Source organism: Ascaphus truei, chromosome 13, assembly GCF_040206685.1.
Source record: "Ascaphus truei isolate aAscTru1 chromosome 13, aAscTru1.hap1, whole genome shotgun sequence".
Taxonomy (NCBI): Eukaryota; Metazoa; Chordata; class Amphibia; order Anura; family Ascaphidae; genus Ascaphus; species Ascaphus truei.
In genome coordinates this window covers 14,245,870-14,272,424 of record NC_134495.1, presented here as the reverse complement: position 1 = coordinate 14,272,424, position 26,555 = coordinate 14,245,870, and the positions used below count along the sequence as shown (strand labels likewise).

Below are 26,555 nucleotides of genomic sequence, written 5' to 3'. Positions count from 1 at the left end.
ATGCAATGCTGACCCAACACCAGAACATAATATCATGTCCCTCTTGAGGAATGACACTCTTTGGGTTAATGAGATGAAGAGCTTGAGGCAAGAGTTTACATCTGACAGCAATCTTAAAAGTTAATGTCACCTCAAACCTGGCTTGTTTAGCTGACTCAAAAACAACAAGGAAAATTGGTTCTCCTATAGCCACTCCCTAAAACTCCTTCTATAACTTCTCCTAAAACTCCTCCTATAACCACTCCCTAAAACTCCTCCTCTAACTTCTCCTATAACCACTCCCTAAAACTCCTCCTATAACTTCTCCTATAACCACTCCCTAAAACTATTCCTCTAACCACTCCCTAAAACTCCTCCTATAACCACTCCCTAAAACTCCTCCTCTAACTTCTCCTATAACCACTCCCTAAAACTCCTCCTATAACTTCTATAACCACTCCCTAAAACTATTCCTCTAACCACTCCCTAAAACTCCTCCTATAACCACTCCCTAAAACTCCTCCTCTAACCACTCACAAACTCCTCCTCTAACTTCTCCTATAACCACTCAATAAAACTCTTCCTCTATCTTCTGCTAGAACTTCTCAATAAAACTCCTCCTCTAACCACTCCCTAAAACTCCTCCTCTAACTTCTCCTATAACCACTCCCTAAAACTCCTCCTCTAACTTCTCCTATAACCACTCCCTAAAACTCTTCCTCTAACTTCTGCTAAAACTTCTCAATAAAACTCCTTCTCTAAATGCTCCTATATCTACTCCCTATATCTCTTACTATTTCCTGTAACAACATCCTAATCGATCTCGCATAAAAACTCCCCAAATAATTCATTGACACAAGAGGTCACAGTTGTCCCAGAATACCTGGATACATTGACAAACAAAGGAACACTCCGTTCAATTCACTATAGTGTCAACCCCAACAAACCCTATTTGTGGCCTTTAATAAAGTACATCTCGCCCTTAGAATGCCATTGCTTCTCACTTGGATGAGTATTAGGAATTTTTCAGTTTAAGCATCACTGAATAATCTGGACCTGCCAAGTCTTTATTTTAACATATGCAAAATAGCCGTGTCCCTATCACAACATGGCTGAAAAGGTGGCACGGTGGAAACCAGAAGCGCTAGACATTCTATGTGTATCTTGTTCAACAAAGAAAGGCAGCAATTAATAAGACAGGATATATTGCACACATGTAACAAGAGGGACTTGGGGTAAGGTCATTTACTTTTATGATTCTGTTTAATTTGGATTTGCCAATCCCTAGCTCATTCTCCCACAGGCCGGACTTAATAATCAAGATCCATGCTCCATACTTTGTGCTCTAATTAAAGCCAATGTTTAATTAGAAAGCCTAGCTGTTGCCAAACAAAGAAGATAATCAATAACGAATCCAATGGAGGGGAAAAAGGCGAAAGATAACTTGTGTTTTTATACAGAAAATAGCTAACACCAGTGATATTCAAGTAAAGCCATGTGAATTAGTACTTGTACAATGAGTGAATGACAAATTAACACACGTGCTGCTAGAGGGATGTGCATATTTTGGTTATGGTAATGTAATGCATTGCTGGCAGCGAAATAGTCACAGCCAGGAGGGATGTACCGTAGCTCTGAAATTCCAATAGCAGCAGCTAAAAGCTAGAGAGATTTCTGCAAAGGCAGCATCAGCACTTGTCTTTTTTCTCGCTATGCATATCTGGCCAGGTCATCCAAAAGTGAGAACATGCAGGGTAAGGGCTTACACAGGAAGCTGGGGAATCTCTGGCTTTGTAAAAGGCACCAGAAGGCTTGTGCTGTACTGGCAGTTTTTAATAGTGGAGGGCGGCAGTTTCTTAAATGTGGTGGATTCCTTGAAGGACACCTTCTGTTAGATTATCATATACATTATATTGTATCCAGAGTGGGTGATGTCCAGTTGCAGGTGCCAACAGGAAAATATTAGGTAGCTTCCAGCACTCACTCCAGGGGACTGACGTGGCTTGGGTGCCAGTTTAGATCCTCAATGGTATTTAACAGAACATTAGTAAGATAAATAAGAAAAACGAATACCCATTACGGCTTTGAGTCCTTTTACTTTCACTTAGCCCTAAGGAATTGCTGTGTGTTCGGTTGTCCCAGCACCTATTCTCTTAGTAGGTAGGGTAACACATCTATTCTGGTTGGCTTTTTCTTCTCTAAATGATATGAACTTATAGTTCTCCAAATATTGTTCCATCTAAGGAGCTAACGAGCTTATTCTATATTAGTCGAAGCGACCAATCGGCTGCCTCGGCAGATGTAGAATAAGCCCCTATGTCAGGGGTTCTCCACTCCAGACCCCAGACCCCCAACAGGTCAGGTTTTAAGGATTTCTTTGACTGAGCCACGTGTGCTGAAGCTGTTGAGGGGGGGCGGGGGGGTCTTGAGGACTGGAGATGAGAACCCCTGCCCTAAGTGTATCTATCGTGAACATCATGGGCATGTAAGTAGCACCATCTTGCTGTAGGATGTATTCTTTCCATAAGTTACCAGAGACCCTTTTCTTTAATCTTTAATTAATCGAGACATCTGACGCATCAGTCAAAATATATTTAATCTTTTACTATATGAGTTATAGATGCAGAATAACTCGAAATATTACAGTGTCATATTGTATTCCATGCATGTTTTTTTTTTTTTTTAACTTTTATTCTTTCTTTCAATCAAAAAGTAAAAGACAATATATTTGCCTTCATGAAATATATTGATGAGGCTATAAACTAGGTTTGTAGCACAGGGTGCAATAATGTTGGTACTAGTGAGAGCCACACTGGTGAAATATTTTTCCACCAGAAGAAGCCCTAGAAGCCTAATGCTGCGCTTATAATGCTGGCTACGGTGACGGCGACTGCGACCTCGTACTGTGCCGTAACAAGTACAGACAGTCCGTCGTGGGTGCCCATAGTGGGTGCTACCGCAACGGCGCTGCAAAGCGATGGAGCGATTCGCGATCGCTGGTAGTCAAAGGATTTTGACTTTTTCGGCAATCTCCGATAGTGTACAAAGCTTTAGAAGCCACACAGGTTTCCTCTTCAAGGGTTCTGTTTTGTCAAACACAAAATTGTGCCCACAACTCTCTGCTTAGCGTGTCATGATCGTGAGGATTCCTAAGATTCCCACTAATCAATGAATGAGCCACCTGTGCTGAAGCATGGACTGATTGAGCCACCTGTGCTGAAGCAGGGGTATCTTTAAAACTTGACCTGTTGGTGGCCCTTAAGGGCAGGAGTTGGCCATCCCTGCCCTATCACAAAGGCTCAGAATGTATTGAAAGCCCCACATAGAGGTTTGTGCTACTTACTTTTTGGGCCTGTAATCGGGAATAGATCTGTCCAGTGAAATCCGGTCACTGAGCTGGGCATTATAACCATACTCCTCGTACTTGGTTTCTGTTTCGTGGCTGTCATCTCTCAAAGTAGCAGCCAAACCGCCTTGTCCGATACCCCCTGGTCCCTCTACAAGTCCCATGGGCTTGGCTAAGCCTAGAAGAAGAGATAATACCGTTATTACACACATGTCCAGTAAGAAAATCCATTGTAGACTTTTAGGTTTCATGATTATATACACACACACACACACACATGTTTGTATCTTGTAATAAGATATTTATTTAACTTTTAAATTAAAAATATAAATGCATTTGCATCTAGTAATGAATGAGTGAGTTAGAATTGAAGATGCTTCCTGCAACAACAATGTTGCTACTTTGACATGCCGACGTATTCCACAGCGCAGTACAATGGGCGCAAAAGATAAAATAATACAAAAAAGACAAGCCTCTGTGATACTGCCCCATGTAACCATTGCCAATAACAACCTACACCCGGGAATCCTCCACTAGTTTGACCTGTTTTCATAGTGGGTGAATTGTCCAAATAAACACACAGTGGCACGGATCATAAAGGTACAGAAAGAATGTGTCAAATGGGGAAAAATCACACAGTTTGTCACTATGTCATTCAAGCTATTGATGCTGTCGCCTTCCAATTTGCTGATGTATCACTTTACAACCAGCGAATTTCTAAGAAGCTGAAAATCGGCGCCCGTAGGGAGACGGAAAAGTAAAAATGGATTTCTTTTAATGAAAGGTTGCTCTGTTTATCAAAGGTTTCACATGGGCTTATTAAGCTAATGGGACACAGCGCAGAAAATACAATATGTTCAATGTTTCACTCTACCGCTTCTCAGATCCAGTAAAGAATGGATGCGAGTGTGTGAAGAAGGCTTCGAATAGACTAAGCCACATGTAGTCTGACATTGTGCATTAAACTGATCTATGAGCACAAAGGAAGGAACAAGCATTACAATGTTGGAAAAGGGGCCACTTTGAGTCAATTTCTGTGTCAAACCTGTCCCCGTTTTTGGGATGGTTGACACCAAAAGTGCTGCAATTTCTTAAAGAACGTGGCATATTGCCTCTTGCTGTTGATGCATGTGACTTCGCGGTGAATTGGAAGCTGCTCTTCCTGCAGTGCTGATGGAGAGACGAGCATTCCGTCAGCAATGGAAAATGCGGAGTGGCCATTTATAGCAACATAGCAATGGACAGCAAATAAAAATCACTTGGTCTGCCCAATATGCCAATGTTCCTATCTGCTGGAAAACCTCAGGCCCTCTGTGATCCTTGGGGCTTCTGTCCATATTTAGGATTCATCCTTATGTCTATCCCAAGAATTTTTGAGTTTCCTAACTATATTATCCCCAGCCACTTCTGCTGGGAGGCGATTCCCTAAATCCACCACCCTTTAAGTCAAGAAGTACTTCCTACCATTTCCCCTTAGCCTGTCACCCTCCAGCTTCAGGGCATGACCTATTGTTCTAGCTAGTTAGAGGTAATAGAAGAAAAAGTAAGGCAATTGACTTTACAGCATGTTTGTATTTGTCAAACACATTTTATTAATGGTATTCTTATCATTGTTTTTGGCTGCAGTTGGTTACACTGTTACTCAGGGGTCCTGCAGCATGTATCAGTGCGCTCTCTGTGCTTTACCCATAACGTCTCTTTTCCACCCTCTACTGCTCTCTCTCACCTTAAACCTTTGTGCCTCACTGCCCCTCTACCTGTGGGACTCCCTCACTCTCAGTATACTCCAAGCACCCTCTCTCCCCACCTTTAAATAAAACTTTAAAACTCACCTCTTAAATGAAGCATCCCAATACGCTGGACTCATGGCTACTGTCCCACACCCACAGTCACTCCTACCAACCATTGTGGCCAACCACTGCCATCTACTGCACTTATTCCCTCACCTGCTGTCTCTGTAAGTCTCCCAACATAGCACTTAGATTGTAAGCTCTTTGGGGCAGGGATTTCATTTAATATTGTCTGATTTTGTTTGTTGCGCTTATTGTATTACAATCCCCTGTACAGTATTGTATCTTTTGTAAAGCGCTGTGGGCGCTTCATTCCTACATACATCAGTGCTCTGACCTTTCCTCGTTACCAGCTGATTGCCTAGCACAGATTTGTGTCAATGAAGAGACAGTTACCAGCAGTTACCTTTTCTGCAGCCATCCTTCCATTGTGTGCACAGCGTGCTCACGCACCTGAAACCGCATCTGCCTCCTAATCACTGCTCAAAACCAACCAGATGATCAGGAACGGTACAGCTTCCTCTCTTTAAAGCAGCATGGCTGGTTAGAGGGGACTTCTTTTTTTTAATCTTCGCTGAAAGTGAACATGGGGCATTGTATAGTAAATGTGAGCCCCCCCCCGCCCCCCCCCTATACAGTGCTAACTTTTGCTTCACTAATTAATAAGACTTAATGTAACTGAAATCTGCAGACCAGGGGCGGCCAACTCCAGTCCTCAAAGCCACCAACAGGACAGGTTTTGGGGATATTCCTGCATCAGCACAGGTGGCTCAGTCAGTGGCTCCGTCAGAATGACTAAGCCACTGATTGAGCTACCTGTGCAGAAGCAGGGACATCCCCAAAACCTGGCCAGTTGGTGGCTCTTGGGGACTGGAGTTGGCCACACCTGCTGCAGACTTTCACCGTACCTGAAATATGGTTCACCGTGCCTAAAATATGGTTCACCGTGCCTGAAATATGGTTCACCGTGCCTGAAATATGGTTCACCGTGCCTAAAATATGGTTCACCGTGCCTGAAATATGGTTCACCGTGCCTGAAATATGGTTCACCGTGCCTGAAATATGGTTCACCGTGCCTGAAATATGATTCACCGTGCCTGAAATATGGTTCACCGTGCCTAAAATATGGTTCACCGTGCCTAAAATATGGTTCACCGTGCCTGAAATATGATTCACCGTGCCTGAAATATGGTTCACCGTGCCTGAAATATGGTTCACCGTGCCTAAAATATGGTTCACCGTGCCTGAAATATGATTCACCGTGCCTGAAATATGGTTCACCGTGCCTGAAATATGGTTCACCGTGCCTGAAATATGGTTCACCGTGCCTGAAATATGGTTCACCGTGCCTGAAATAGGGTTCACCGTGCCTGAAATATGGTTCACCGTGCCTGAAATAGGGTTCACCGTGCATGAAATAGGGTTCACCGTGCCTGAAATAGGGTTCACCGTGCCTGAAATGTTGATTTTGTTGTTATTTCTGATTCCTTGAACCCACAATCACCGGCAGGAATGTCCAGACTCACAGAAGAAGTTTCTCTTTTAGTGTTTGAACGGGGTTAAAGAACATTACTTGCATTAGGGTTGTCATTTGTATTTATTGGTTGTTCTATAAAGAGGAATGTTTGGGCTATTTGTAAGGTAAAGACCTACTCGTTCTTTTTTTTGTATTGTACTATATTTATCTTCAGGGTTGAGGGGTCTCGAACATACAATTCAATGTTTTCCATTTCTCTCTTTGAATACGTCCGCCATGCATTGCTCTGCACTGAATTATTACAGACTATAAACTATTTTATTTCAGTCATAGAAACATAATTATCTTTGTTCATCTATGCCCTGTTTCTTTAACACGTTTCTGCATTTTTCACTGTTGGAACATGGTATGGTTTTGGCGATAATCATGAGAGGCAAAACAGCCTGGTTTGTTTAATTGGGAAATATTATCAAGGTGATATAACAAAGATCCATTGCAATTCCTCTTTATGGACCGAGCACTCCCCGACATTTGATTTACCAGCATGCCAGCACCAAATTGATACAGAAATGTCTGCAGTGATTAGCAGACTGCAAAAAAAGAATTCCAATTGATCAAAAGAAATCCATTGTTTACTGAAAGCTTCTAACAATATGAAACTATGGAATTTACGACTATTGCAAGTATTGATTGCCAAATCTGTTGCAAAATATAACCCCTTTGCAGCCATAGAGGCTTACAATGCAGATAAGACAGTGCAGCAGCCTAAGAACAGATATTAACTCATTTTCAGGGTATTTTAAACCATGACTCCAGCCTCATTCCATCTCAGCCAAGTAAATAAGCCAATGCGGTCCAACATCTTCAGAAAGTTGGCTTTTCCTCATGCTGGGTTGGCATCCAGCCTTCTTCCTTAACTCCAGCCCAGATGTGCCACAATCCTCTACAAATGCAAAGCATGCATAGTCTTATTACTTCAGTATGTCCCTTATTACTTATTTGGCTTCACAGTCACAACTCATCCTGAGTATCAATGTAGGCTAGACAAGATTTGTTTTTCGAACTCCTCTTTAATAAATATTTGTTTTCTCGCTTTCTCTGCCTCTCTCGCTCTCCCATCTTTTTTTATTCTTTCCTCTCTTCTTTTATGCTGCTGTTTCTCTTCCCCCTCAATCTTCTTACCTTTATTATACAGTTGTTCTTTCTCTCCCACCTGCTCTCGCTCTCTGTCCTTCCATCTTTCCATGTCTATCTGTTTCTCTCTAGTCATGTCTCTTACGGCAGTTTGGAGAGACTCAATATTCCCACTGGAGTAGCCTTTAGGGCATTAAAGCTGCAGTTCAGTCTTTTTTTTTTTTTTTTATTTATTTTTTTACTTCAATAGTTTCATGTGGGCAATCTCTAATTACCTAAAGAACTGCATAGCTGCCGGTCAATTCGTTCTCCGTCTATTGATAGGCAAAGTTTGGCGACATCTTTAAATATGGGGAATGTAAATCGTTGCTATAGGAACAAGCATGCTTGTTAAAATAGAATACAAGAAAATTGGTCTTTCAAATTTGTTTGTTTTTTAAACAGAAAATGCTAAAAGTATTTTTTCTTACTACAGAACTGATTTATTAAAAAAAACACACATGCAGGATATTGCCTGAACTGCAACTTTAAAGCAGTACTGTACGCTTTGTAAAGATGAGCTGCAAATGCACCTTTAATTTAATTATATCCACATCACTGTGGCAATTGAGGAGAGCCCAATATAATTTATAGTGGACATATGCCTACACTGCAAAGACCTCTCAACTCAACTGACATAAGCCCATATACTGGCACCAGAAAACCTCTATAAAAAGCTAGCCATGATTTGGAGATTGTTATCATTTATCGTTTTCCCAGGGCTTTCCATTCTGCAGCTTCCTAACAACAACAGCAAAAACTTTATTTCATATAGCACTTTTCTCCCAATGGGACACAACGCATTTCACAATTATAGTATAGGGCGTGGTACGCAGCACATAGGTTTGTTTCAGTTTTTGGTGCCTGAAGCACAGAGAGTTAAAAAGTGACCTGCCCAAGGTCACAAGGAACTGCCCAGGGTCACAACCATCTGACACCAGGAATTGAACCAGGTTCCCCTGATTCAAACTCAGTGTAATTGTTTACAGAGCCAGGTCTGACAAATCAGGAGTAGTAGGGCCACACGCATATTGTCATTTGATTTTTGATGCATTGACAGACTTTATAAATTATTCTATTTTAACATTTCGCAAGCATTTATAACATCTGCCCTATATACATTTCCATTACCTTAAGTTACATGTGAGTTTCAGTGTGAAAAGCTGCATTTAGCTGCCTAAGCAACTGGATTGAAATTAGCAGAAGCATAAAGTCCAAGAGACATACTGTACAGTATCAAGGCAGAGGTAATTTGTCCTGCAGGCCACCAGTTAAGGAGCTCTCCTATACAGTGTTCCCAAAAGTGCTTCCTTCATCCTACTTAATTATGTAACATAAAATAGTCTTGAAACACTGCCCGGGTCTGCCATGTTGTGTGTAGGGCTTATCCCTGACTGGGTTTCACATGCATTGATGCCTAGCATGAGAGTACAAAGCAGAGGAAGTTATGACTGGCCATTGTAGCAAAGTAGCTGTAGTAATTATGGGAGGGGTCTGAGATGACAAACCTTTAGACAGTGGGAGCGTGCAGTACCAGTGTGTATTGCTGTTTGCTTATGAAGGTGCTCTTGAAACTTGGATTTCTGTTTTAACTGACATTGCTTTCCAGAAAGCAGAGAGATAATCAATTGTTATGGGCTCCTGAACATGATATCTCTCTGGCAGCACCTGGTACATCATTAGGAGGCTGGTTTATTTCTTGTAGGCACTGATTATATCCAGGGCTAAGCAGCAGACGCGTGTTCACCGCTATATCCCTTTCATCTTCTGCTTCCAAGAATCAATCCTTTGTTTCATTGGGATGGGAACGTATCTAATGCCTCTTTAGAAATCAACACTCCTGGGAATTTCTTATAGTGCATTGATTAAGCACTTCCATATGTAATTTGAATGACATTGCAAGGCGGGTGCAACAATTTTATTAGTGGGCAGCATTTGTAAGTGATGATCTCCTTTTAGTGTCTGTTGATCCAGGGATGTATGTAAGTCTGCTTTGGCGACCCTACTACAGCAAAGCACAAGTGCCTCTTTTGACTGTGAGATAAATAGAGGTGCCCGGTGTAGTGGGGGGTATGCATGGAGCTAGTACTTTAATCATGGTTTTTTTTTATTTTTACATATATGCTTCAATTATTTTTAAATCATTTTGACCCTAGGGTACAAGATGTTCCTTTGAATTCTTAGTGCGCTGACATTCTATATGGCACTGCCAGATCTTGTATAAATTATCCCTATCATATTGAGCTTTTAACTTTAATATAACTGATAATATTCCTAGGTTGCATAAAGCTGCTACTGGGAATTTAACCCCTGTCTCCCATTTGGGATCCAAGTGACATTAAGTCAAGACTACTCCTTCTCCCAAAGTCCATAGGAGACAGAAGAACTATAGACAAATATGAATGATGAGGTTTGGTGTAGTTTAAATATCCCAAGCGAGTAGAACATGAACATTCAGCATTGTAAATAAATAAATTAAGCAACAGTTTATGTATCCATATGATCTTCTAACACCTTCTGAAAAAAATATCCTGGACCCCCAGTCTAACACCATGCAACAGCCAATAATGGAGAACATTTTCATGTTGAGTACTACAGTAGTTTGAATTAGGAGTTGGAGATATTTCAGAAAATGTATGTTGCCAATGAGCTCTCCCCCAAATATTAGATTTTAACCAGTGTGTGTTTGTTTATCACAATGCTCTCTGCAATCCTATTTCTCTGGTATTGATTCTACATACCTGTAGGGTTGGGATAGGACATACCTGTAGGGTTTGGATAGGACATACCTGTAGGGTTTGGATAGGACATATCTGTAGGGTTGGGATAGGACATACCTGTAGGGTTGGGATAGGACTTACCTGTAGGGTTGGGATATGACTTACCTGTAGGGTTGGGATAGGACATACCTGTAGGGTTGGGATAGGACATACCTGTAGGGTTGGGATATGACATACCTGTAGGGTTGGGATAGGACATACCTGTAGGGTTGGGATAGGACATACCTGTAGGGTTGGGATAGGACATACCTGTAGGGTTGGGATAGGACATACCTGTAGGGTTGGGATAGGACATATCTGTAGGGTTGTGATATGACATACCTTAGGGTTGGGATAGGACATACCTGTAGGGTTGGAATAAGACATACCTGTAGGGTTGGGATAGGACATACCTGTAGGGTTGGGATAGAACATACCTGTAGGGTTGGGATAGGACATACCTGTAGGGTTGGGATAGGACATACCTGTAGGGTTGGGATAGGACATATCTGTAGGGTTGTGATATGACATACCTTAGGGTTGGGATAGGACATACCTGTAGGGTTGGAATAAGACATACCTGTAGGGTTGGGATAGGACATACCTGTAGGGTTGGGATAGAACATACCTGTAGGGTTGGGATAGGACATACCTGTAGGGTTGGGATAGGACATACCTGTAGGGTTGGGATATTAATTGCATGTCCTCTGTGGTTTCTTCCAAGAGGAAAAGGAAATAATGGTATTAGCATTTCAGTTCATTACAACTGGTTTAACTGAGACTAACTCCTTTACCACTAGCATGTGCTCCCAGTCTCTCTCTGCTTCTGCTTGTCTTTACAAACTTATTCCTAATGATTGTCCTCATCGTCATCCCATCCAATCCCCATGATATCTGCATTTGCTTCCTTGTCATTGACTAAATGTATCACTTCACATGTTGCCAAATCTTCCGGGGGGAGTTTCCATTTTTTCTTAAGATATGACAATTAAGAAGTAATGCTATCAGGAAGTCATTAGCAGCCACATGAAACCAAATTAATCTGCTCCAAGGTGGCAATCTGTATGCTTTGTGTCTGAAGGAATTACAGTAACCTTAATTTGACGTCCATTCTCAATCTGCTCATCTGTCCCTGACGCTGCCTGTGTCCATAGGATATCTGTGAAATAATCTTAAATAGAAGCCCAAGACCAGAGCATCAATCCCACTTTCGCTGTCGACAAGTAGTGTCTTACATGCAAATTGCATTCACATTTATCTTTTTTGATTCTGATTGCATGCTGCGCTGTCAAAGTGTTCAGTTGTTATCTATTCTTTGGGAAATGTTGATTTAAAAAAAATATATTACTACTGCTCAGTAAAGATGGCTGTGGCTATCCTTATAACTGCTGTAATAGTTGGATTTCATTGCTGGAATAATTATTTCTGAAATGAACTCTTGGCTGTACATCTGGAGTGGACAGAGGCATTATTAGGGTAACAGGCCCTGAGAACCTTGCTTAAACTCAATGGGTAACCAGGTTTGCTGATGAGTTTAGCAAATAGGTAAAGAGCTTAAAAGATGTGTTAACGTTTTTGCAAAGCAAATCATGATGCTTTCACAAATCTCTGCTAAGAAGATGAGTTACCATTTGCCCGGAAGACTCTTAAAGAATAATATATTACAATTAGGCCATATAGGGAAACAGAGTCATATATAGTGAAGCAGACATAAACCCATCACTATAACTGGGACACACAAAGATATGCTATGGAAATTCAACAGTGCAAATATATTGCCAGAAAACTTGTCTAAAGTTTGTAGTATTAATGAGTTTTACAAAAGCCAGTTTTCTCCATGATTTAGCTGGGGCGGTTATTCGGACGATGTCCCCACAATGGTTCAATGAGAAACTTGTTTTCATTACCCTATTATGCTGCACTGTTCTTTAGATATGGGTAAAAGCAATGGATGGTTACACAAGAAATCTTCTTCCAGCCTTATATATAGATATGTTTCTCACTCCTATCCTCAGGGCTCCTAGCTGTACAACATTTTAGGAAAAACTCACAAATCGGCAAACACAGAATGTGCATAGAAGATCAGCTGCTTAAACGCAAACCAGGGTGCAGTGGGGTGGTCCCTCTTTGGGATATGGATCAGAACCAGTAGCAGGGGTTCTCAACACCAGTCCTGAAGACCACCCCCCCCCCCCCCAACAGGCCAGGTTTTCAGGATATCCCTGCTTCAGCACAGGAGTGGCTCAGTCAATGAGCCTGCTTAAGCACAGGTGGCTCAATCTCAGATGAAGACTGAGCCACTGATTTAGGGATTGCATAAACTTTACTGATCTAAATAGCTTAGGGCTGCAAAATGGGATTCAAATGCCCTGCAATGCAGCTAAGAGCTGCTTAAAACTGCAACTACTAAATGTCCCTCTTTGTGCACCAGCCCTGTGCCTCCCCGATGCTCCTCATAACCTACGTTTCTTTCATTATAATATTGCACCCGTGCATCAAAGTCCAGCCAAGCGGTTAATTCAAATATAAATGCCATATAATGCTTGTGTTCCTGTATTAGCAAGTGGCACAGGCTCCAGTTGTTTTACGCCGTGGAAAGGATCCCTAGAGATTGTAATTTGGACCAGCGTGCTATTTTTAATGTTTTCTTAATGATCTGGAAAGCCAGATAGAATTCTTTTTTTTTTTTTTTTTTGCTGATGGTACCAAATATAATTATATTTCTACTGGAGATATTTGAGATGTTCTGTTCTTTTTTTCTGTGCATACTGGAAGAATTTAAGCTCTTTTGATGATGTATCCAGCCTTTGCTTTCTATTTGAACCCCTTCACCGCATGAGGGGTGTGCAAGCATTGTAAAAGCAATGAAAGCTTTACATTTGCCCTCACCTTGGCCGCCCTTAGCGTAGTTTGTATGTTAGGAGAGCAGCAAACTGCGCTTCTGCAACAAGATCCGATTTCCATATTTTTTGCACGTCAACATTTTAGTTTTTGGAAAGTCGACCTAAACTGTGTGCTGTGTATGAAGGTCGTTATGTGACTTCTACATATGATGCAAATAGTTCCTTGTTTGAAACAAAGTTTGACGCATTGCATCATGTTGAATACGATTGCTAATACTAATACAATTAAAATAACAGAATGATGTGTATTTGTTATTTATACCTAGTATAGGTACGTATAAATTATTAGTGTCGTATATAACATTTTGCTCATCATATAATGAAACCCCCAGGCTGCATTAAATACATTTTTTATTGATACCTAGCAACTTCATTCTGCGCTAACAATATATACAGACGATGCACGATTTATGCCACGCTCAACTTGGCTAGACAATTTTGATGCAGGTTCAACAATTTATTTGCGTCATGCACATCCCGTGTGTTTGCGCCAGTGTACCATTTTTGACGCTTAAGGCGCACAGTAGGAAAAATAAGGTTGGTATAGACACACAACTGCAATATAAATTTGTCATATCCCTGTGTAAATTTTGCACTAAAAATTGAATTTGCAACGGTTAGTACAGGGATGGGCAACTCCAGTCCACAGGGGCCACCAACAGGTCAGGTTTTAAGGATTTTCCTGCATCAGCACAGGTGGCTTCATCAGTAGCTCAGTCAACAACTGCACCACCTGCGCTGAAGCAGGGATATCCTTAAAACCTGACTTCTTGGTGGCCCTTGAACTGGAGTTGGCCTTCCCCCGGCCTAGTACATAGGCCTCAAAGTGCCGAAGTTCAGACGCTCCGAAATGGTTAAATATTGTGCAGAACAGTTATAAGCTTCATGTCTGTCTGTTATTTTATATGTTGCAGTCTTTCATCTCACTAAGTTTTACTGCGCGACTGTTAAATTTTGGAGCCTTCTAAATAATTGTCAATAATAATAAGGCAGAAGAAAGTCAGGCTGCACACATTGTTGAATTACATCTAATTACATGCTATATTGAGTGCTGCATATTACTGGAAAGAGACAGTGAAAAGGGGGGGGGAGTGGCAATTACAGTCAAATATGCCTCTGACCTTACAATTGCTTTTGGTGTGAAAGGTTGTGCTCTGCTTGGGAAATCAAGCATTTTTCACTCGAATTGATGAGTTATTAGCAACAGTCAGCAGCAAAACTGATAAGGGGGAAAAAGGGCAATTATTTCTCACTGCAGTTTTAATGCCTAGGATTGACCATCATTCTGTTTATTGTCTTTTTTGACACCATGATAACTTTCCCTATTAGCTAAACAATATCTGCGGAAGACGCCTGTGACACTTTTGCTGAGAGCCCTTAGTGAATGCTTTGGCTGAGCTGGCTGTGTTGGTGTTAGGAGAGGATTTTTGGTGCCGGTTTAAGCTGTTTGCTGAAGATGGGCACTGCCAAAGAACTGGGACTAAGTAGTGAACAAATAAATGGGGTGCTAGTGAAGAAGGAGCCTCATGGGTAGTGGGAATCTTTGCTTGTGTTTATCTAGTACAGTTTGCTGGTGCTAATCGTATTGCCTTTCGCATACAAGTGTGTGCATTGTGCAACATAAACGTAGTTACATAGTAGATGAGGTTGAAGAAAGACATATGTCCCTCGTGTTCAACCTATGTTAAATTTAATCGACTGAGATACTCATTCTATATTTGTATTGATCCAGAGGAAGGCAAACAAAAACCCCAGTGCCACAGTATTATACGGGGAAACATTTATTCATTTCTAACTCCAGGAATCAGCCATCATATTCCTCCCTCGATTATCATCCTTGCAATGTTTAACTTATTTGGTATATCGCTGCATGCCGATCCTTTCTAAAAATATGTCTCAAGTTTTTTTTTGTTTTTTTTTTTAAAGGATATCTATCACTGTCTCCACAGATACTAAACTCCACATTGTAACTGCCCTTACTGTAAAGAACTTTTGCTGGTGGTGAAATCGCCATTCCTTAAATCTCAAGGGATGAACCCATGTCCTTTGAACTGTCCATGGACTTAAAAGTTCCCTTGAAAGTTCCATGTATTGACCTTGAATATACTGTATTTGTAAATAATTATTACATCCCCTCTAAGTCACCACTTTTGTAACGGAAACAATTTAAATTTGGAAAGCCTTTCCTCATATGTCAGACATCCCCTTTCTTAATTCGGTGGCTGTTATGTGCACTTTTTCCAGTCCCATAATGTCTTGTTTATGGAGCGGTTAACAAAACTGTACTCCATATTCAAGGTGGGGTTTTACTCAGGCTTTATACATTGACAAAATGATGCTGTCTTCCATTCCATCTAAACCCTCTTTTATGCAAGATGATTTCCTATTTGCCTTTGCAACCACTGCCTGACATTGAGCACTATTGCTAAGCCTCCTGTCTACAAGCACTCCAAAATCCTTCTCCATCAAGAATTGACCTAATTTTGTCCTATTTAGTTTGTATAAGCGTTATTATTCTTGCATAACCTACATTTATCTGTAATAAACTTCATCTGCCATTTAGCTGCACAAGCTTCCAGTCTATCCAAGTCCTTTTGTAGAGAAATTACACCCTGCTCTGATTTTACTATCTTACAAACTTTTGTATGTAAGAAGGAGTTGCTCACTTTTAGAGAAGGAGTGGCTCAGTGAGTAAAGACACTGACTGGCACTAAGATTGAAGCAGGGGAACCTGGTTCAATTCCTGGTTTAGGCTCCTTGTGACCTTGGGCAAGTCACCTTATCTGCCTCAGGCACCAAAAACATAGATTGTAAGCTCCATGGGGCAGGGACCTGTGCCTGCAAAATGTCTCTGTAAAGCGCTACGTAAAACTAGCAGCGCTATACAAGAACATGCTATTATTTTTATTATTATTATTTTTGTCATCAGCAACAATGGAGATTTTGCTCTCTATGCCAACCTCCAAATTATAAACAACTTTAAAAATCAGGGGTCCCAGTAAGGTGCAATCTTACAATCTTAGTCCAACCTGAAAAGGTTCATTTTATGACAGCTCTCTGTTGTCTATCCTTCACCCAGTTTTCAATCCAGGTGCAATTATTTTCACCCAGACCAATTGCTTTTATTTTGTACAATATATTTAGGTGGCACTGTATCAAAAGCCTTTGTAAAATCTAAGTAGGCCACATCAATAGCATTGTCATTGTCTAAATGCCTAATTACCTCCTCAAAGAAGCCAATAAGGTTAGTTTGGCATGACCTATGCTTCGTTAAACCTTGCTGACCATTACTATACTATTTTTTTTATCCATTATGTTTTCTTGAATATAATCCCGTAACCTTTAACCATCCAGCACTTGCGATCATGTGACTGCTTTTCTGAAGCGATCACGGGATCGCTCTGTCACAGATAATGGAACAGAAGGGAAGCAGGAGTCTTCCTCTTTCCATTTAACTTCCCTATAGATTGCGTTCTGTACCCCCCCCCCCCCTCCAGGAGGGCAGATCGCGATGTCCCCTAAAAAAACAAGCAGGAAGAAAATGAGGTGGCAACTAAGTCATTGGGCCCCTGGAGAGCCATACCCCATTACATTGTAACTATGTTTCAAAGGCACCTGGAGGGTTAATATACTTTCAAGTAGCTTCCCCATTATTATATAATATATAAGGGTCTGGCAGTGACTGAACTTCTTTAGAACCATTGGGTGCATGCCATCGGTGTCGGTGCTTTCTCTACTTGAATTTTATCTAGCCTTCTTTGCACTTCTTTTGAGTTAACCAAATGTTAGCTAATGTTGAGGCTGTGGCTTCACCTTTTTGTAATATGTTTGCAATTGGCTCCTCGTTGGTATTTACAGGGGCAAAAAATGTGTTTAATACCTCTCCCTTCCCCTTGTCCCCAATAATGTGTCTGCCCATCTCACACGGAAATGGGTCCTATAATAAAGTCATGTTAAATAACCTGCAACAAACCTGTTAAATACATAAACGACTGGGTTTCTGAGGCGGTGTTATAGCCACAGAAATCTACTCGCTTCACAGTAAGCTGGATACATCATTCATACACATAAATGCAAATACAAACAGCCAAAAGATCATTACATAAAAAAAAAACTTCTTTGTCACTGGGGGATATGGATCAAGGTGTTCCAGCTTCAAAACCAGGACAAGAAAAGAGCAAAACACTGCACCAGATTTATCAATGCAAAAAAATCCTATTGCCACCATCACATTACCATATGATTCTTTTACAGTAAATAACCTTGTTGGGTCCCTGAGGAGCGAAGAAGTGAAACTGCATCTGTCTCTGAAAGACTGCTGCTTTAGTTCAATGTTTTGTCCTTGACTTTCTGAAATGATGTCACCCTTTGGCTACCAATAATATTATTTTAACTTATGGTAAATGTTGGTTTCAGATGTAAATCAAGTATGAGCAAGGGACAGGCTCTCAGAATAAGAGCTCACATAGTGAGCACAGAGAGAATTTCACACACCAAACACAATGTACTTTCTTGTACCGTTCGGAGTCAGAAAACCCGGCAAGGCCATGTTTATGGAGTAGCCAATGCATTTTACATCCACATGCTAGACGTGTGCATTCATGTTGACAAATTCCATGTTTATCCATAAAACATGGCAGCCACTTGCATAAACCAAAACTTGTTCAAGTCTCTTCAACATCATATAGTGCTTAATTAGCAAAATCAAAATTGTGACTGTGGAAGTGATTCATATAAATGGGGATGTATTCTTGAAGGTCATTTGTCTATACTGTACTAACACGTGAAACGTCCTTGTGCTCACATACATTAAAAAGAGTTGTGTACTTTTCACAAATTCTAGAAAAATATCCCCTATTCAATATATCTGCTCAGGACGACTTAGTTCCACTTATTGAAATATGGCTGAAATCTTCCGGAGCAAGAGGAAGACGGGTTCACCGCATATTGAATAGTGGATATTGGGGGTTAAGAATAACGACAACAGAATGTGGTGCCCACTCAACCTTAGTACAGGCATACCCCGCATTAACGTACGCAATGGGACCGGAGCATGTATGTAAAGCGAAAATGTACTTAAAGTGAAGCACTACCTTTTCCCACTTATCGATGCACGTACTGTACTGCAATCGTCACATACGTGCATAACTGATGTAAATAACGCATGTGTAACAGGCTCTATAGTCTCCCCGCTTGCTCACAGCTTTGGTACAGGTAGGGAGCCGGTATTGCTGTTCAGGACGTGCTGACAGGCGCATGCGTGAGCTGCAGTTTGCCTATTGAGCGAGATGTACTTACTCGCGAGTGTACTTAAAGTGAGTGTCCTTAAACCGGGGTATGCCTGTAATAGTTGTGAGGGAATTAACTATTAAACTTCAATAGCGCCATTCAGGGCACTATTAACCCCATTGTTTCTAGAAATATTATTATTAAAGTGTGTGCTTTTCCAACATGTTGTTTGTAGGTGTTTTTCAAGGTGATATATATCGAGGTGTTCCCCAGCACTCAATGAACACAGGTAATGTAAATAAATGATATTATAGCAATGGAGAAACCATACACTGTAGGTGAACAGTGAAATGTATTTACAAAACAAATTATGAGGCAACAATCAGCAGTCTATGCAGAAATAATTATCTCTCATATATGTATGTAAAGGTAAGTAAGTCCTTCTTCAGAATTTACAGGGAAAATATTGGCAACGCCACGAACGATATATATATATATATATATATATATATATATATATATATATATATAAAAAGAACTCTTCTTTAAGTGACAAAGAATATATCACTACAATAACATGATGATGGGGCTCAAAACAGTATACTTATCTGTGTGCACTTCATGGTAAAGATGTGATTTGTTACAAAATATCATATCAGGGAAAAATGTGAGGTCAAAAAGATTAAGTATCACAAACAGCTGAGGGGAGCTGTGCACAGTCACTCCAAGGAGTATCTACACTGTATCTCATATTTTTGGAGGCATTGCTGTCTGAGACATTATCTTGAGTGTTTTTCAAGGTGTTTAGATCTAATAAAATGTGTTAAATTATTCAGAGATCTAATCTGGAAATTTAAAGACGTAAAAATGAGTTCAGAAACCACCAGAACACTATCAAACAATTGCATGTGAAAACTATGGAGATCATTAGTAAATTCTGCTGCAGAGACACAAGGGAGTTTTCATACATTTGCCTTGTTTTGCCCTATGATAAACGCCTCCCTCTTTCATTTGCTGTGCATATTAATTTGAATTGAGTTCTTTCTTTACTCAAAGGGAAACTTGCATAGAACAGTTGTGGTCTGTAAACATTTCTGCACAGTTGGTAAGACCACATAATATGTCAATAAATCAATGCTCTCTGAAACAGAAATCCAATTTTTGAGCCTTAATGGGTGAATGACCCGCAAGCTGTGTACAGTATCTCCTCCTACTCATCATCATCATCATCATCAAAAAGGTACAATCCCATACACAATATTTAAAAAAACTAATTTTTGTTACATTGAATTAACAAATGTTATCCTCGGCACCGTAACAATTAATTTCTATTTGTATGCTGTTATGGAGATATTTGCTAGTATATTTAATATATATTCGAGGATATAAACCAATTGTCACTATTTCCAATATAGAAAGTATTGTTTTGGGGTTTATTTTGCTGAATAGTGATTCAATTAGTAAATGATGAATTTTAAATATACAGTATGTCAAACCTAATCGAATCAGAGTGCTGAATATTTTCTGTTCTCTGATTGTCTGTGCAGGTTTCTCAAAACTTTTTGGGGGAAGGACTTCATCTCTAGCTGGAGGAAAAATTAAATCCATTACAACACTGTTATAATTGCATCATGGTATGGGAGAAGTGTGGTGGCTGCCGGGACATTATCTGTTTATGGCAGCCCTTCCCCTCCAGCCTATAAAACTACACATTTCTAACACCCAACACCTCTTAATAGTATTGTGAATGAACAGCCCACACAACATTATTGAAGCACTAACCTATTTACAGTTGTTTGCAAGCACTGTCCTTTACCAATGTTTTTAAACCCTATTCATAAAGGAAATGCTGCTGCTCCGATGCACTTCTTTTTATGGAAGTTTATACATTGTTAATAGGATTTAGTGAAAATAGTGTTTGTCCAGTAGGGATGAGGAAGGTTTGGTTAATCACTTCCTGCTCCCATTTTCTGCTCCAAACCTTTCACCTTAGCATCCACAAGCAGTGTAACATCTATCAGGCACTATCATATCCATGTAGTCTATTTGGGCCATTTCTGGTCCAGAACCATGCACAGGACACATGACCAAGGTCATTGGTCATATGTAAATTGAAGAGTAAAGGTGACAACATGCTAGGGGAATGTGCGTTTGTATGTTATCCTTTTTGATCCTGTATACTGCAGAAGGGCACACCCCAACAGCAATCCCAGACACACTATAGGGCTTGACATTAATACTGTATGTAGTAAGTTTGCCAAACTGTGAATGTATATGCAAGTTTGAGACGTGTTTTTTATTATTATGAAGTGCATTTCCACTGTGAAAACACATTTTTTTGTTACACAATACAAATAAATAATGTGCTTGTGTTCAATATAAGCATAAGGGTATGTTCTCCAAGTTACATAGTTATAATACTTAATTATAAATCTCATATATATACATTAACTATATGAAGAAGGAAAATCAGATTAAAGATAAATCAGCATCTACTATTTTGATGTAACAATGGTGGTTTAGGACCTGGGGCTCATTGCAAAGCAATGGATCCTGTAATTGGAGTGGCGAAGGGATTTATTGCTGAAGCGGTACTGTATCAGTGCAACAAATATTGTTATTTAACTCGCCCAGTGAAAAGATTTGCTGTACAAGGCTACCCACCCATAATCTAATAATTTGGAGCTACCTTTCCCATCTGCACAGTGATATAGCGAGAGACCTTTTTACCATTTAGCTGGTTGTAAACTACTTCTTCCAGGTGGTCCAGTCTTTGTAGAATAGACTCCCGGTCCACCAGAGCTCCCACCTTGGTGTTCCTGCTCCTCGCTCTGCGGTCAGAACTTCTCACAATCTGCACCAGCTCCTGGGACCTGTCCTGGATCCTGCAGTACACGGAGAACAGGATGATCCCCACAAACACCAAGATGTTCACAGTCAGCAAAGTTTTGATTTTCCGTGCCACCGCCATGAAATCTGTGGAGATCCAGCATCAGGGCATCCCAACGTAGGAGGTCAAGCATTGACACCCAGCCCGGGCAGAGCAACCCATGCAGTAAGGAGCAAGATACAATATCACACAGAGGGAGGCAACAGGAATGGGGGACAATGGGAGCCGAGCCTTCAGCGCCACTGCCATTCACAGCTACTGGAAATAGGCTTCAGCCGCTGGAGGTAAAGACAGTTGCTTTGGAGCATCTCTGATCCTCACAGACATTAGGGGTTAAGCAGGGAAATAGACAAAGAGATGAAGAAGGTAGGTCTGGGCACCAGGCTTATTGTAGATGATGATTAGTTCCGCAAGAAATGTGAGCTGTTCTTTCAGCACCACAGCCCTGGCATCGCTCAGTCTCCTCCTGCTCGGTGCTGCTGCTGCTGCTGCTGCTGCTGCTGCTGCTGCTGCTTGGAACAGGGGAGAGACAGACGGGAGCTGTCCTTTTCAGCACCTTCTCCCGCAGCTCCTATTCTCCCCTATATGGAGACAGTTAGCCAGCATCAAAGTCCCAGGCTAGGCGGGTGGCTGCATACAGTGTGCTAGGAAATGCATAGCTGTGTCTGTTATGGGAGCAGCTCTCAGATTTCCGAATGGGCTAAAAACATATATGCTGAGATGTGGGATGAAGTTGCATGGCAGCATGTGATGATACACAGCCCTTTCAATTCTGGATTAAATGATTACTCTCTGGTTGCCCGTATAGTCAGTGCTATATGATGTCTGTTTGTATGTGTGTGACTGAGTGAGTGTGTGTGTGTGTGTGCCTTTGTCCCAACTCAGGGCGCCTGTGCAAAGTGACGTATTCAAAGAAATACTCATCAACATTCAAAGGATAAGCCCAGCAATAAACCTTGTGAGGTTCTGCTTCTCTGCTGCTTCCCCTTATTCTGAGACGTAAAAGGAATTATTCAAAATCTCCTAAATTCTGAGAAATGCAAGAAAACACTTGCCAAGGCTGCTATGTTATTTAAATTTGTATTTTACTGATGTCAGCTGGAGGGAATTTGCCTCTTTTGAGGATTTTGTGTAGTGGATTTTAGCCTTTTCATCACCTGATCAATCTAACGCTTTGATAGAAAAAAAAATCCTACCATTATAATTTAAATGTATATACTAGAGGTGGTCAGCATTCTTGGTCATGGTCAGTGATATGGGTGTTATTTTAGCAGTACCCGAGAAGGCGGGTGATGGTATATTGACAAAATCAGCTCATAATGACACAGACAGAAGGTATTTAGAGAGGCTTTCATTTCAACATTTCAGGCAATATTTTAATAAAATTATTATTATTATTATTATTATAATTATTAAAAGTACACGATTTGTATAAGCTATTTATAATGAATTGCTGTTCAAGTCCAATTTGAGACAAAACAGAAACCAGAATCAAACCTCTGGTAACATGACACTGATCCCCTGTGATTGGTGATTTCATTTTTTATTCAAATATGCTAAAGAGTTTGGTCAGAATTTCTGATTAACATTCAAAATGATTACTTTGGCATTATTACTATGCCTTGGCTAATCCTCACAATTACAGGTGCTTTGAATTCAATTTTGATTTAGTCTCAATTTCATAATGTGTTGTTCTTAGCATGTTAGCAAAGTCAAACAGTTGAAAGCGTGGAATGTTTGCAACACTAAGGTAATAGTGTGTTTTTTTATATATTGTAGCAGTATGGCACATTAGGAAATGCTAACCTTGCCAGATGTGATGATACCTCAATGTTAGTTTTGTACGCATATCCATTCCTAAAAGCAGTTTGCAAGGCTACTCTTGTTGGTATAGCAGAGTAACAGCTCACTTGGCAAATCAAAAATCCCCACAGCAGTTCAAATGTTACAGAAGGTTACCTCTATAAGGAATTCTCTCTCAGGGTTTACCTAGAATGGTGGCAGCTAAAATCATTGTCATGTCGGCTTCCTATAATATTTTTTTTAAATCTGCATCCTTCCTTGCTACCTTTTTAACCCTTTCGGTGCCAGAAATGCCTGCCACATATTGCTCTGCAATATAAACAAAGGGTTTAATGCAGAACAGACCCCTCTCCCACTAACCCCAAAATGAGCCCCCCTCGCCCTTGATCTAAAAATGAAGTATTTGGTGATGCACCTTCTTAAGGACCATTTCATGCTTTCTGCAGTGATTCCTAAGGATCCTTTTTAGAATGTTTCCTCTATTAGCTGCCAGAAATCACTTTTCTGTTTTATCTCAGAGAAATTATAGAAATTAGGCCTGTGTGATTAAATGTTTATTTTATGATTTATAGGAAAAATACAGCTTAAATAAGGAAAAAAACTGGTGTAGAATTGTGGCAGTGTTTTAGTTCTATTAGATATGGGCTCCAAAATTAGCAGAATGTTTTGCATGTACCATAATATCTGTTGTTCAGGGTCATACTTTGAAAGTTATTAATAATAAAACTCACATCGGTAGAGATGTTGTATGACTGAAATCTCTGTACAGCAGGAGTAGCCAACTTCAGTCCTCAAGGGCCACCAACAGGACAGGTTTTAAGGATATCCCTGCTTCAGCACAGGTGGCTCAATCAGTGGCTCAGTCAATGACTTAGCCACCTGTGCTGAATCAGGGATATCCTTAAAAACCTAGCCTGTTGGTGGCCCTTGAGTACTGGAGTTTGCCAACCCTGTTCTACAGCATTGCTGCTCCAATATATCTTGCTAAGCAGGAAAGGGTCTTTCATTATCCGTGAGGTTACTCTGGCTGACAAAAACTGTTAAAGGCCATCTTGACATTAATTAAAAGAAGCCAAGAGCCAGTGCATTTAATAATGAAAATAGCCCTGTTTTATTTTCAAATGGTGCCTGGATTACATACATCTTGTTCAGGCATGTAGGAATACTCTCTCATACATAAACCATGCTCTGACACTGTCCCTTAAAATGTCATTAATCTGGGATTCCATTACTGGCCGCAGTTTTTCTATTTTGATGACATTGTAAAAAGCCACACAGAGTGCATGCCATAAACAAACAGTGCTCATATCAGCTTCCCATCTACATTCATAGATGATGCAATATGTAAGAAATCAGTGTCCATAGCCATCTGATGGTGTCATGGGGGAAAACTAATGCAGGGATGGACAACTCCAGTCCTCAAGGGCCACCAACAGGTCAGGTTATAGGATATCCCTGCTTTTGGACAGGTGGCTCAATCAGTGGTTTAGTCATTTTGATTTATCCACCAGTGCTGAAGCTGGGATATCCTTAGAATCTAACCTGTAGGTGTCCGTTAAGGACTGGAGTTGAGCACCCTGCAGTAGATGTTGTGAGTGAATAATTTTCTCCTAGGTGGTGAATTAAGAGTTACGTGGCGTATTAAAATAGCAATCCTGCCTACTCGTTTGTTTTCTTCCATATTTATTTCATTTACAGAATCGAACCAGGGGGTGGGGGAGTGGTCCTCTGGTGCCAAACCTATTTTAGCTCTGGGGAACCTCCTGTTTCTGAGGGACTTATCATCTTAGTTGCTAGTGTTTCAGCTCCGATATGGGAAACAAAAATGGCTGCCATTAGGAAGCTGCAACGTCATCACAGGGCCGATATTGCGACTTCCTCTTGAATGACTACCGGCACCATCCTTGTAAATCCAGGATGTAAACCGGCAACTAAACCGGTCTTCAGCTAGGAGGACCCATTGGTTTGAATATTGTAGGAAATAAAAAACAACCTGTAAAAATTGGCTGGATTGCTGCTTTAAATTCTAAAATAGTCTTAATTTTTGGGACACTTCTTTTTAGTGGAAACAGTGTGCAATCGTACAATGTCAACACAACATATTTCAAATGCATGTGTTTTGAGGCTACAGTTCTGGTGGCTTCTGGCATCTGTGATCATGGACTAGAAGCAAAAGGTGACAATGTGTGCTCATTTGCATGTAATTTCCCAGAATGCCTGGCTGCAGTGGAAGCACTGTATGTTAAGAGAGAATGGGGAAAAGCAGACCTGTCTGAGACATGTGAATGTGCTTACAGGTGATATTTTTATTTCCAGCATCTGTGAAGAATTCTAACCGGACTCAATTATTAGTTTTACAAAAACATTTTCTATTTTCATGTTATTATACATATTACACACAAACTGCATTCTATTTAATTGCTTCAATGAGAACTGTGAAATAATAAAGATGGATTCAAGGTACACAAATATGGACAGGGCTGTTCGCGTGGGAGATCTGAGTTCTGCCACATTTTCCTAAAGCTCTGGCATTTTTTTGTTCTAAGGGATCAAGAAGCTTCATACAATATGTTTTGGAAATTAGAAGTGGTATGAAATTATTAGAAACATTGCTGGAATATGAACTAGGAGTGTGTGTGGGCTTTTCTACCACATTTCTTTATTTAAAAGCTAAAATATTTATTGTAGTTTAAATTAAGATACATTTTCCTTTGCTCAGAGTTCATTTTTCCATACAAAAACACCACTGAGTTATACACTACATGTATGCCAATACATGCGCAGAATTATTTTCCTACACAAGTTTAACCAACAGCATGCGATTACATATTCAGCCCCTGTGTCCTATGCCGGAATAAAGCAACATTGAGGGAAAAACAGTGACCATGATGTCAAAGTCACAGTAGATTAAATATTCTAAGAAAAGTGCTATCACCTCAATGGCGTTACCTCCTGACCCAGCGTCGCCAGTTTTAAACAATAAAAGTAATGAGATTTTTAGATCCCATTTATTCTGGAACAACAACAGGGAACTTGAAAGAAATAGACATGTTTCAGGAAATCGACTTGACATTGACATTTTTAGTGAGGAATGACTTTTCTATGCCTTGTGGTTAGTCAAGTTGCAAGATTTATCTGCTCTCAGCAGTGTGGACTTGAAATGATTTCTGGGAGGAAACTCTATGAGCTGAATATAATTCACTGTT

The 26,555-nt window shown here is 40.4% G+C and overlaps 1 protein-coding gene across 2 annotated transcripts in view; it reads right to left on the bottom strand.

Moving 5' to 3' along the window:
- The window catches only part of GALNT9 (polypeptide N-acetylgalactosaminyltransferase 9), a 110,891-nt gene extending 88,477 nt beyond the window's left edge, over nucleotides 1–22,414 (bottom strand). The window contains exons 1-2 of one of the 2 annotated variants that reach the window (XM_075568616.1): nucleotides 21,387–22,414; nucleotides 3,323–3,503 (exon numbers count right to left, since the gene is read on the bottom strand). In XM_075568616.1, the coding sequence (XP_075424731.1) occupies nucleotides 3,323–3,503; nucleotides 21,387–21,627 (422 nt within the window). In that variant the 5' untranslated portion in view covers nucleotides 21,628–22,414. The remainder of the gene's footprint in view (nucleotides 1–3,322; nucleotides 3,504–21,386) is intronic. The other variant, XM_075568617.1, reaches the window with a different exon arrangement.
- Nucleotides 22,415–26,555: the final 4,141 nt, after the last annotated feature.